This window comes from Sebastes umbrosus, chromosome 12, assembly GCF_015220745.1.
Source record: "Sebastes umbrosus isolate fSebUmb1 chromosome 12, fSebUmb1.pri, whole genome shotgun sequence".
Lineage (NCBI taxonomy): Eukaryota > Metazoa > Chordata > Actinopteri > Perciformes > Sebastidae > Sebastes > Sebastes umbrosus.
Genome location: NC_051280.1, coordinates 27,223,018 through 27,236,009, shown reverse-complemented (window position 1 = coordinate 27,236,009; position 12,992 = coordinate 27,223,018). Strand labels below are relative to the sequence as shown.

At 38.4% G+C, this 12,992-nt stretch overlaps 1 protein-coding gene across 1 annotated transcript in view; it reads left to right on the top strand.

Moving 5' to 3' along the window:
* Positions 1–12,992, top strand: part of LOC119497892 (golgin subfamily A member 4-like) — a 43,329-nt gene that overhangs the window by 11,987 nt on the left and 18,350 nt on the right. The window contains exons 29-45 of the mRNA XM_037786315.1: positions 4,364–4,432; positions 4,591–4,674; positions 4,821–4,907; positions 5,015–5,098; positions 5,225–5,293; positions 5,382–5,471; positions 5,564–5,653; positions 5,751–5,840; positions 5,931–6,020; positions 6,111–6,191; positions 6,400–6,462; positions 7,010–7,072; positions 7,157–7,225; positions 7,388–7,471; positions 7,616–7,702; positions 8,139–8,222; positions 8,333–8,392. Coding sequence (XP_037642243.1) covers positions 4,364–4,432; positions 4,591–4,674; positions 4,821–4,907; positions 5,015–5,098; positions 5,225–5,293; positions 5,382–5,471; positions 5,564–5,653; positions 5,751–5,840; positions 5,931–6,020; positions 6,111–6,191; positions 6,400–6,462; positions 7,010–7,072; positions 7,157–7,225; positions 7,388–7,471; positions 7,616–7,702; positions 8,139–8,222; positions 8,333–8,392 — 1,344 coding nt within the window. The remainder of the gene's footprint in view (positions 1–4,363; positions 4,433–4,590; positions 4,675–4,820; positions 4,908–5,014; positions 5,099–5,224; positions 5,294–5,381; positions 5,472–5,563; positions 5,654–5,750; positions 5,841–5,930; positions 6,021–6,110; positions 6,192–6,399; positions 6,463–7,009; positions 7,073–7,156; positions 7,226–7,387; positions 7,472–7,615; positions 7,703–8,138; positions 8,223–8,332; positions 8,393–12,992) is intronic.

The window sequence follows — 12,992 nt, the reverse complement described above, 5'->3', positions numbered from 1 at the left end:
GTAATGTGAAACGATGTAACTCACATACAGATTTTGCTGTTATGATTTTGTATTTCATGGACCTCTAAATCCTTTTTCAGAGCTGCAAAAGAGACTGGATTTGACGAAGAGGCAACTGCAAGACAGTGAAAATCGACTCAAGGATGCAGATGCAAAGAATTTTAACTCGAGTGAGGACATTTCTTATTTGGTAATGTTTCGTGTTGTTTGTTTCCTTTAAGCACAAAATAACACTGCAGCTGTGACTGTGTCTCTGCTAGTAATGGAGATTGCTGATCTGAGAACACAACTGAAAAAGGCCCAGAAAAAGGCATCCAAAGCTGCTGTAAAAAATATCGACGGTTGGTCAATCTGTTACTTTCCTACTATTGTCTCTGCTGTCATCCAACACAGTATTTCTTACTGTGCATGCTAGAAAAGATCATATAAATGTTCCTAACGAAAGACTAACATGTAGCGATGAAATCATCTGTCATCATCTACAACCTTCCTCCTTTATCTGGAATAGTGTTGAAACAAATCTATTTAATTTTTGGTCTTCTCTCTCAGAGTTGGAACAACAACTAGAAACACAACAAAAAGAGAACGGAAGACTGGAAAACACAAATAAAGGTATGTACTGTACATTGCAATGTCTTAAAGGGACAGTTTAACATTTTAGGAAATTTTACGCATTAGAGACAGAGAGCAACGCGTCATACTCTGAAAACCACACCCACCTGAGAGGAAAACAATCGGCGCCACAATATGCAACCAGCGACTGAAACGCTAATAAAATGCCTGTAAAAATATTGGATTTCAGCATGTCAAAGGATTATTTTAGCACCCTATGTCTACCAGGGGTGCAGCTGATAACTAAAGTGATGATGGGTGATTAAGATGATGACGTTACTTGTTAGCAAGCTAATTATAGCTACGTGTTAGCAAGCTACTGTAGTTAGGTAAGGCAGTTGCAAACACTGCATAGCTTTCTGATTTATCCACACTCAACTATCACACAAGTTGCATAACTTACTGTCAAAATGCTTTAGCTTAAATTACAGGAATTCAACCCACCTGACCTCAGGCTGAGGTCAGAGGTGGGTTGATTTCTTCTTAATAGGATGCTGCTCTGAAGGGAGACACTTTGTTGACCTGCTTTCCTATTTTGACACAACAGAGCTGCAGAAGAAACTCCAATTAAAGAGTGAAAAATGCTCTGGTCTTGAGGAAAGATATGAGGGTAAGTTGTAAATATGACTTCAGCTCTGACGAGTCGTGTTTTAGTGTTAGATCTGATTTAGTTTAATGTGTGTGTTTCTATCAGAGGTAAAGACTGAATTTGAACAGAAGATTGCAGAACTGAATAGAACCGGAGACTCCAAAGCAGCACTCGGTGAGTAGCGTTACACTACAGCATTGCCATTATAGCCTCAGTACAGTGCTGTGTTCACATATAGCTGAAAACCTCTCCATTTGACATGAGAGCTGTCTCCTGCTCAGTTTGTTTCTGAAGTATAAGCTGTGTAGTGATGTCTGCTCTGTTTATCTGAGTCAGTTCTGAATGTGATAAACCTGCATGATGAGTTGAAGACTCTGAATGACCTGATCTTCAACACACAGGATCCAGACAGGATCTTAGGTGAGCGTTTGACACTGCAAATTTGTATTTACTCTGGCATTGTGAAATGTAAACTCAAAGTTTTCACTGGGTTTGACAAAACTTTCTTATTGAACTTTCTTTTCCTTCCTTAATTCATCAGTTTCCCTCTCTGTCTCCTCACAGAGCTGCAGAGGCAGCTGGAAGAGAAGCAAGACGAACTGAACTCCAAGAATGTGGACATAGAGAGCCTGATTCCCCACCCAAAAATAAGTGAGCTCAAATAAGTGTCCTTAAACATTCAGCTGCAGATAAGCATTTCTTTAGATTACAGTGTTAACGTCATGTCACTGCATGCTGTAACAGTAAAACAAAACCCCAAAATAAATGCATTGTTCATGACTGATGTTAGCATCGTTGAACGTCCAAGACTTAAAACAAGGTCTAGATTTTGATCATGTTTAAATGCTGATCCTTTGACATATACAGTAGAATCAAGCGGGCATAAAGCAAGTTTCGAGTCAGGAGGAATTAATAACTCTACGCTCATTTGGGCACTAATTGCTAAATAAACAGGATTATATTTACAGAATGAAACATCATCAGATCAGAGGGTCTTTAAGTTGTTTTGTTGGTGGTGACATAAATAGAGACCAGTCAGTAGTTGCTGTTAACAGATTCAGTCAAACTCACTGCATGTTTGTTTCAGTTTTAACAGTCATTGAACTGCAGAATGAGATATGGGAGCTTCAGAAAAAGGCTGCCAACGGGACCACCGGTGGCCTTGTAGAAGGTTAGTCTTATTTAAAATGCCACTTCAGGCATTCAGGGTGACATTATTTGACAGTCAAGTCAGAAATTACGAAATATAATCTACATTAAAGACTATTTACTTTGTCCTAGAGTTGCAGACCAGATTGGATGGCCTAATCACTGATATAGGCGACGACAACACAAAACAGAGTGAGTTTGAAATCATTCTGAGAAATTCCTACAGTCTTATTACAGTATATTTAGTAGTAAACTAAATTGTTTTTCCCTCTCTGTTGTGGTGTGCTTCAGTGCTGAAGATCATAACGCTGCAGAGTCAGGTGGAGCAGCTGCAGAGACGGTTGTCAGACCTCCAGACGTTAGGAGCCGCTCAGGTAACCCGTAAGTATCTCTAATGATTCTTTACAAATCCCCAAGCAAGCAAATCATGACCGGCTGCTAAGGTTGTCTGTAATATTGTTATTATGGTTCCTGATCTTCTGCATGTAACTAATAAATATGTTTGTCTCAGAGCTCACAAATGATCTTGCAACCAAGAAGGAAGAGCTGCAGAAATATGTCAACGAGCTGAATGAGAAGAATCAGACAAACGCCAGATTGAGTAAGTAGAAGTAAGTATTGAAGAAATATTGTGAAATGTTTCCCCGTATTATATCTTCTTTCTGTGTTCTTAAGTTCTGGCAACCACTGATCTGCACAACCAACTCAGAAACCTAGAGAAAGAAAAGCACGATGAGGGCAAAACAACGTCTGCTGCAATCACTAGTGAGTGTCTTGTTTCCCTTTGACATTATTGAGTTCATGTATTAGCAGTTCAGCTGAAGCATACCGTACTTTTTCTAGAGCTGAGAGAACAACTGAAGGCAACAGTGGAGGAGCACTCTAGTGATCAAGCTGAGATCAAGGGTAAGTTCAGTACTAGCATGTGTACGTTTCTGCAACAAGAAACAAAGAAGATTAAGTTGAATATGAATGTGTTTCTTTTATGTACTAGCGCTGCAGAATAAACTGAACCAGACTGAGGCACAGTGTTCCAGTTTTGAGAACAATCTTAAAGGTGAGTGTAGTTGACTTGTTATTTACTGTCCCTGCTGACCAATAATGTCACACCCTTTTGACTCCATTGTGGGAAATTAATGGGTTTAAGGTTTTTTATTTGAGTAATTGTTAGAAATAGGAGTCGTCACATCTTTTTCTGTCAATTTTAGCAAATGTTTGGATTTAGTGCCATTCAGCTTTAGAGCCGATTCCAGTCAAAGAAGAACTATTATGCTTATTTTCAGGTTCATACTTGGGTTTTGAGTTTCTACTAGTTTCCACTAGAACAACATCAACTGAACCAAACTCTTTGGAATCCGCTCCAGCTCCGTTTCTAACTAGCTTTGTTTGAGGGCGTGCCAAACTAGCCGATATGCAAATGTGTAACTTGGTGATGTCACCACGTTACAGAAGAAAAGGCGGGACTTCAAGCAAGGCATTTGTTGCGGTTTGGGAGCAGTGTTTCTGTGGGGGAGAGTAACTCCCTTTGGTGTGGACTTTGGGCTTTGGAGACCTTTTAAATCCACAAAATACTACATAACCCATTTTTTTATCATGTTTTTGGAGTCCCAAAGTTCATCAATATTGGGGACAATTAACATTCATTCATTCAAGAGCAATAGTGCTTCTTTAACCTCTCCCTGCAGCGTAACATCTGGGTATCAATTCTGAGTTGTTTTTGCCATATATAACAGCATCATCTGCATAAAGGGATACACACATAATCCTGTGATAGCCAGATAGCCTGCACATGTGGCTCAAAAGGTGAAGTGAATAATAATGAGGGAGAGGGGGAAACCCTGGCAGATGTTTCCTGTCAAAACCACAACTATTGGATTAGCATAAAGAAACTTGTATCTTAGGAATGTATTGTTCACAGTCCTCAGATAGCCAAATTTAAGGCATTCAAATGTTTTATCTGTTTGTGTCTGTGGGATCAACACTTGTTACAAATGTGTCCAAATGTGTGTGTAGATCTGCAGAACAACCTGGATGCCAAAATGAAGGAACTGCAGTCCAAATCCGATTCTGTAACTTCACTTGGTGAGTTGGTGGAGCTGGGTTAGCAAACAGTGAATCGATTAATTGAGAAAATAAATACAATAATTGTGTCGTGATCTGCATATAAAGTTTGAAGGATAAGGAAAAACGTTTTGAATACCGTTCTTTAGTTTAACTGCTTTTAAATGTGGTTCTTTCAGCTCTTCAGGTTTCCACATTAACCCTGCAATTGGAGGAGCTAAAGAGACAACTACAAAACACTGAATCTGAAACCAAGATAAAAGGTCAGTGTGTGTGTGTGTCTTTCATTGTCACTATACAGTAATATTGCCCATATATCGATATATTCCATCCTTGCTTGATATGAAGTATATACCGTTTCTGAGATATTTAGTTTCCATCCAAAAAATTTTTTGTTTTTGTTCTGCAGAACTTCAAAAAATGATAGATGAGAAAAAAAATGAGCTGGCCAAAAAAACAGAAGAGCTGAAAGAAAGAAGTTCTCAACCACAAAGACGTGAGTATAACATGATTAACAACCCACTGAAAGAGTCATTGAATCATATGTGTAATCAAGATGGGAGGTTATACATGCCAGAATATGATTATCAACTCTTTTTCCAGTTCTAGAGATCATTACATTACAAACAGAGATTGAGAAGTTGGCGAATGTGGCAGCAAATGACACAGATTACAATAAGATTAAAGGTGAGTGACAGCAACACATCTCAAGTCTCAAGCAATAACATTTCATAACCTCCAAATGTTTTGAATGAACAGTGAAAACAAAAGCGTGCTCACGTGAATTAATGTCGTTCTACTCTTTGTGTGCAGCACTCCAAGACCATTTGAATAATTTGATTGACGGAATTCAAGATGAAAACAATGAAAATACTAAACTGAGTGAGTAATAAGTTCATTTATTCCATCGTTGTAGATCGTGCTGTCGTTTCCACTGAGTTTATGTAATCCAATGTTTCTTCTGTTTAAGTGTTTAAAATCTTGGCTCAACGAGATGAAATAGCAAGATTGGAGAAGCAAGAAAATAGTCAGACACAAGCAGCTATGGAGAAAATTAAAGGTTGGAAGCAGCAGATACTTGTCAAATACTTATTCTGAATACGTCTTCATACATTTTGAGGAAATAAAACGTGCATTCTGTCTTTCTTGAAGATCTGGAGAATGAACTGGAGGACATCAGAAATCAGATAAAAGAAAAGACAATGGTGCTGGACTCAAGTGATACAAGGATTTCTGATTTGTGTAAGTGTTCAGTTTTGGTCAGAAAACAAAACTGAATTATCTGTTTGGCATCAGAATACTAAAAGTAGCTTGTTTTGTCCTTTTCTTTTTTTTTTAGCGACTCAGATAATGGAACTTCGCAAGAAAATCAAACCACTGGAAGACGAGATATCCGACCTGAAAGATACAAACGCTGAGAACGTCCAAGGTAAATGTTTGTAATGTGAAACGATGTAACTCACATACAGATTTTGCTGTTATGATTTTGTATTTCATGGACCTCTAAATCCTTTTTCAGAGCTGCAAAAGAGACTGGATTTGACGAAGAGGCAACTGCAAGACAGTGAAAATCGACTCAAGGATGCAGATGCAAAGAATTTTAACTCGAGTGAGGACATTTCTTATTTGGTAATGTTTCGTGTTGTTTGTTTCCTTTAAGCACAAAATAACACTGCAGCTGTGACTGTGTCTCTGCTAGTAATGGAGATTGCTGATCTGAGAACACAACTGAAAAAGGCCCAGAAAAAGGCATCCAAAGCTGCTGTAAAAAATATCGACGGTTGGTCAATCTGTTACTTTCCTACTATTGTCTCTGCTGTCATCCAACACATTATTTCTTACTGTGCATGCTAGAAAAGATCATATAAATGTTCCTAACGAAAGACTAACATGTAGCGATGAAATCATCTGTCATCATCTACAACCTTCCTCCTTTATCTGGAATAGTGTTGAAACAAATCTATTTAATTTTTGGTCTTCTCTCTCAGAGTTGGAACAACAACTAGAAACACAACAAAAAGAGAACGGAAGACTGGAAAACACAAATAAAGGTATGTACTGTACATTGCAATGTCTTAAAGGGACAGTTTAACATTTTAGGAAATTTTACGCATTAGAGACAGAGAGCAACGCGTCATACTCTGAAAACCACACCCACCTGAGAGGAAAACAATCGGCGCCACAATATGCAACCAGCGACTGAAACGCTAATAAAATGGCTGTAAAAATATTGGATTTCAGCATGTCAAAGGATTATTTTAGCACCCTATGTCTACCAGGGGTGCAGCTGATAACTAAAGTGATGATGGGTGATTAAGATGATGACGTTACTTGTTAGCAAGCTAATTATAGCTACGTGTTAGCAAGCTACTGTAGTTAGATAAGGCAGTTGCAAACACTGCATAGCTTTCTGATTTATCCACACTCAACTATCACACAAGTTGCATAACTTACTGTCAAAATGCTTTAGCTTAAATTACAGGAATTCAACCCACCTGACCTCAGGCTGAGGTCAGAGGTGGGTTGATTTCTTCTTAATAGGATGCTGCTCTGAAGGGAGACACTTTGTTGACCTGCTTTCCTATTTTGACACAACAGAGCTGCAGAAGAAACTCCAATTAAAGAGTGAAAAATGCTCTGGTCTTGAGGAAAGATATGAGGGTAAGTTGTAAATATGACTTCAGCTCTGACGAGTCGTGTTTTAGTGTTAGATCTGATTTAGTTTAATGTGTGTGTTTCTATCAGAGGTAAAGACTGAATTTGAACAGAAGATTGCAGAACTGAATAGAACCGGAGACTCCAAAGCAGCACTCGGTGAGTAGCGTTACACTACAGCATTGCCATTATAGCCTCAGTACAGTGCTGTGTTCACATATAGCTGAAAACCTCTCCATTTGACATGAGAGCTGTCTCCTGCTCAGTTTGTTTCTGAAGTATAAGCTGTGTAGTGATGTCTGCTCTGTTTATCTGAGTCAGTTCTGAATGTGATAAACCTGCATGATGATGTGAAGACTCTGAAGGATCTGATCTCCACCACACAAGATCCAGACAGGATCTTAGGTGAGCGTTTGACACTGCAAATTTGTATTTACTCTGGCATTGTGAAAAGCAAACTCAAAGTTTCCACTGGGTTTGACAAAACTTTCTTATTGAACTTTCTTTTCCTTCCTTAATTCATCAGTTTCCCTCTCTGTCTCCTCACAGAGCTGCAGAGGCAGCTGGAAGAGAAGCAAGACGAACTGAACTCCAAGACTGCGGACATAGAGAGCCTGATTCCCCACCCAAAAATAAGTGAGCTCAAATAAGTGTCCTTAAACATTCAGCTGCAGATAAGCATTTCTTTAGATTACAGTGTTAACGTCATGTCACTGCATGCTGTAACAGTAAAACAAAACCCCAAAATAAATGCATTGTTCATGACTGATGTTAGCATCGATGAACGTCCAAGACTTAAAACAAGGTCTAGATTTTGATCATGTTTAAATGCTGATCCTTTGACATATACAGTAGAATCAAGCGGGCATAAAGCAAGTTTCGAGTCAGGAGGAATTAATAACTCTACGCTCATTTGGGCACTAATTGCTAAATAAAAAGAATTATATTTACAGAATGAAACATCATCAGATCAGAGGGTCTTTAAGTTGTTTTGTTGGTGGTGACATAAATAGAGACCAGTCAGTAGTTGCTGTTAACAGATTCAGTCAAACTCACTGCATGTTTGTTTCAGTTTTAACAGTCATTGAGCTGCAGAATGAGATATGGGAGCTTCAGAAAAAGGCTGCCAACGGGACCACCGGTGGCCTTGTAGAAGGTTAGTCTTATTTAAAATGCCACTTCAGGCATTCAGGGTGACATTATTTGACAGTCAAGTCAGAAATTACGAAATATAATCTACATTAAAGACTATTTACTTTGTCCTAGAGTTGCAGACCAGATTGGATGGCCTAATCACTGATATAGGCGACGACAACACAAAACAGAGTGAGTTTGAAATCATTCTGAGAAATTCCTACAGTCTTATTACAGTATATTTAGTAGTAAACTAAATTGTTTTTCCCTCTCTGTTGTGGTGTGCTTCAGTGCTGAAGATCATAACGCTGCAGAGTCAGGTGGAGCAGCTGCAGAGACGGTTGTCAGACCGTCAGATGTTACAAGCCGCTCAGGTAACCCGTAAGTATCTTTAATGATTCTTTACAAATCCCCAAGCAAGCAAATCATGACCGGCTGCTAAGGTTGTCTGTAATATTGTTATTATGGTTCCTGATCTTCTGCATGTAACTAATAAATATGTTTGTCTCAGAGCTCACAAATGATCTTGCAACCAAGAAGGAAGAGCTGCAGAAATATGTCAACGAGCTGAATGAGAAGAATCAGACAAACGCCAGATTGAGTAAGTAGAAGTAAGTAAGTATTGAAGAAATATTGTGAAATGTTTCCCCGTATTATATCTTCTTTCTGTGTTCTTAAGTTCTGGCAACCACTGATCTGCACAACCAACTCAGAAACCTAGAGAAAGAAAAGCACGATGAGGGCAAAACAACGTCTGCTGCAATCACTAGTGAGTGTCTTGTTTCCCTTTGACATTATTGAGTTCATGTATTAGCAGCTCAGCTGAAGCATACCGTACTTTTTCTAGAGCTGAGAGAACAACTGAAGGCAACAGTGGAGGAGCACTCTAGTGATCAAGCTGAGATCAAGGGTAAGTTCAGTACTAGCATGTGTACGTTTCTGCAACAAGAAACAAAGAAGATTAAGTTGAATATGAATGTGTTTCTTTTATGTACTAGCTCTGCAGAATAAACTGAACCAGACTGAGGCACAGTGTTCCAGTTTTGAGAACAATCTTAAAGGTGAGTGTAGTTGACTTGTTATTTACTGTCCCTGCTGACCAATAATGTCACACCCTTTTGACTCCATTGTGGGAAATTAATGGGTTTAAGGTTTTTTATTTGAGTAATTGTTAGAAATAGGAGTCGTCACATCTTTTTCTGTCAATTTTAGCAAATGTTTGGATTTAGTGCCATTCAGCTTTAGAGCCGATTCCAGTCAAAGAAGAACTATTATGCTTATTTTCAGGTTCATACTTGGGTTTTGAGTTTCTACTAGTTTCCACTAGAACAACATCAACTGAACCAAACTCTTTGGACTCCGCTCCAGCTCCGTTTCTAACTAGCTTTGTTTGAGGGCGTGCCAAACTAGCCGATATGCAAATGTGTAACTTGGTGATGTCACCACGTTACAGAAGAAAAGGCGGGACTTCAAGCAAGGCATTTGTTGCGGTTTGGGAGCAGTGTTTCTGTGGGGGAGAGTAACTCCCTTTGGTGTGGACTTTGGGCTTTGGAGACCTTTTAAATCCACAAAATACTACATAACCCATTTTTTTATCATGTTTTTGGAGTCCCAAAGTTCATCAATATTGGGGACAATTAACATTCATTCATTCAAGAGCAATAGTGCTTCTTTAACCTCTCCCTGCAGCGTAACATCTGGGTATCAATTCTGAGTTGTTTTTGCCATATATAACAGCATCATCTGCATAAAGGGATACACACAAAATCCTGTGATAGCCAGATAGCCTGCACATGTGGCTCAAAAGGTGAAGTGAATAATAATGAGGGAGAGGGGGAAACCCTGGCAGATGTTTCCTGTCAAAACCACAACTATTGGATTAGCATAAAGAAACTTGTATCTTAGGAATGTATTGTTCACAGTCCTGAGATAGCCAAATTTAAGGCATTCAAATGTTTTATCTATTTGTGTCTGTGGGATCAACAGTTGTTACAAATGTGTCCAAACGTGTGTGTAGATCTGCAGAACAACCTGGATGCCAAAATGAAGGAACTGCAGTCTAAATCCGATTCTGTAACTTCACTTGGTGAGTTGGTGGAGCTGGGTTAGCAAACAGTGAATCGATTAATTGAGAAAATAAATACAATAATTGTGTCGTGATCTGCATATAAAGTTTGAAGGATAAGGAAAAAACGTTTTGAATACCGTTCTTTAGTTTAACTGCTTTTAAATGTGGTTCTTTCAGCTCTTCAGGTTTCCACATTAACCCTGCAACTGGAGGAGCTAAAGAGACAACTACAAAACACTGAATCTGAAACCAAGATAAAAGGTCAGTGTGTGTGTGTGTCTTTCATTGTCACTATACAGTAATATTGCCCATATATCGATATATTCCATCCTTGCTTGATATGAAGTATATACCGTTTCTGAGATATTTAGTTTCCATCCAAAAAATTTTTTGTTTTTGTTCTGCAGAACTTCAAAAAATGATAGATGAGAAAAAAAATGAGCTGGCCAAAAAAACAGAAGAGCTGAAAGAAAGAAGTTCTCAACCACAAAGACGTGAGTATAACATGATTAACAACCCACTGAAAGAGTCATTGAATCATATGTGTAATCAAGATGGGAGGTTATACATGCCAGAATATGATTATCAACTCTTTTTCCAGTTCTAGAGATCATTACATTACAAACAGAGATTGAGAAGTTGGCGAATGTGGCAGCAAATGACACAGATTACAATAAGATTAAAGGTGAGTGACAGCAACACATCTCAAGTCTCAAGCAATAACATTTCATAACCTCCAAATGTTTTGAATGAACAGTGAAAACAAAAGCGTGCTCACGTGAATTAATGTCGTTCTACTCTTTGTGTGCAGCACTCCAAGACCATTTGAATAATTTGATTGACGGAATTCAAGATGAAAACAATGAAAATACTAAACTGAGTGAGTAATAAATTCATTTATTCCATCGTTGTAGATCGTGCTGTCGTTTCCACTGAGTTTATGTAATCCAATGTTTCTTCTGTTTAAGTGTTTAAAATCTTGGCTCAACGAGATGAAATAGCAAGATTGGAGAAGCAAGAAAATAGTCAGACACAAGCAGCTATGGAGAAAATTAAAGGTAGGAAGCAGCAGATACTTGTCAAATACTTATTCTGAATACGTCTTCATACATTTTGAGGAAATAAAACGTGCATTCTGTCTTTCTTGAAGATCTGGAGAATGAACTGGAGGACATCAGAAATCAGATAAAAGAAAAGACAATGGTGCTGGACTCAAGTGATACAAGGATTTCTGATTTGTGTAAGTGTTCAGTTTTGGTCAGAAAAAAAACTGAATTATCTGTTTGGCATCAGAATACTAAAAGTAGCTTGTTTTGTCCTTTTCTTTTTTTTTTAGCGACTCAGATAATGGAACTTCGCAAGAAAATCAAACCACTGGAAGACGAGATATCCGACCTGAAAGATACAAACGCTGAGAACGTCCAAGGTAAATGTTTGTAATGTGAAACGATGTAACTCACATACAGATTTTGCTGTTATGATTTTGTATTTCATGGACCTCTAAATCCTTTTTCAGAGCTGCAAAAGAGACTGGATTTGACGAAGAGGCAACTGCAAGACAGTGAAAATCGACTCAAGGATGCAGATGCAAAGAATTTTAACTCGAGTGAGGACATTTCTTATTTGGTAATGTTTCGTGTTGTTTGTTTCCTTTAAGCACAAAATAACACTGCAGCTGTGACTGTGTCTCTGCTAGTAATGGAGATTGCTGATCTGAGAACACAACTGAAAAAGGCCCAGAAAAAGGCATCCAAAGCTGCTGTAAAAAATATCGACGGTTGGTCAATCTGTTACTTTCCTACTATTGTCTCTGCTGTCATCCAACACAGTATTTCTTACTGTGCATGCTAGAAAAGATCATATAAATGTTCCTAACGAAAGACTAACATGTAGCGATGAAATCATCTGTCATCATCTACAACCTTCCTCCTTTATCTGGAATAGTGTTGAAACAAATCTATTTAATTTTTGGTCTTCTCTCTCAGAGTTGGAACAACAACTAGAAACACAACAAAAAGAGAACGGAAGACTGGAAAACACAAATAAAGGTATGTACTGTACATTGCAATGTCTTAAAGGGACAGTTTAACATTTTAGGAAATTTTACGCATTAGAGACAGAGAGCAACGCGTCATACTCTGAAAACCACACCCACCTGAGAGGAAAACAATCGGCGCCACAATATGCAACCAGCGACTGAAACGCTAATAAAATGCCTGTAAAAATATTGGATTTCAGCATGTCAAAGGATTATTTTAGCACCCTATGTCTACCAGGGGTGCAGCTGATAACTAAAGTGATGATGGGTGATTAAGATGATGACGTTACTTGTTAGCAAGCTAATTATAGCTACGTGTTAGCAAGCTACTGTAGTTAGGTAAGGCAGTTGCAAACACTGCATAGCTTTCTGATTTATCCACACTCAACTATCACACAAGTTGCATAACTTACTGTCAAAATGCTTTAGCTTAAATTACAGGAATTCAACCCACCTGACCTCAGGCTGAGGTCAGAGGTGGGTTGATTTCTTCTTAATAGGATGCTGCTCTGAAGGGAGACACTTTGTTGACCTGCTTTCCTATTTTGACACAACAGAGCTGCAGAAGAAACTCCAATTAAAGAGTGAAAAATGCTCTGGTCTTGAGGAAAGATATGAGGGTAAGTTGTAAATATGACTTCAGCTCTGACGAGTCGTGTTTTAGTGTTAGATCTGATTTAGTTTAA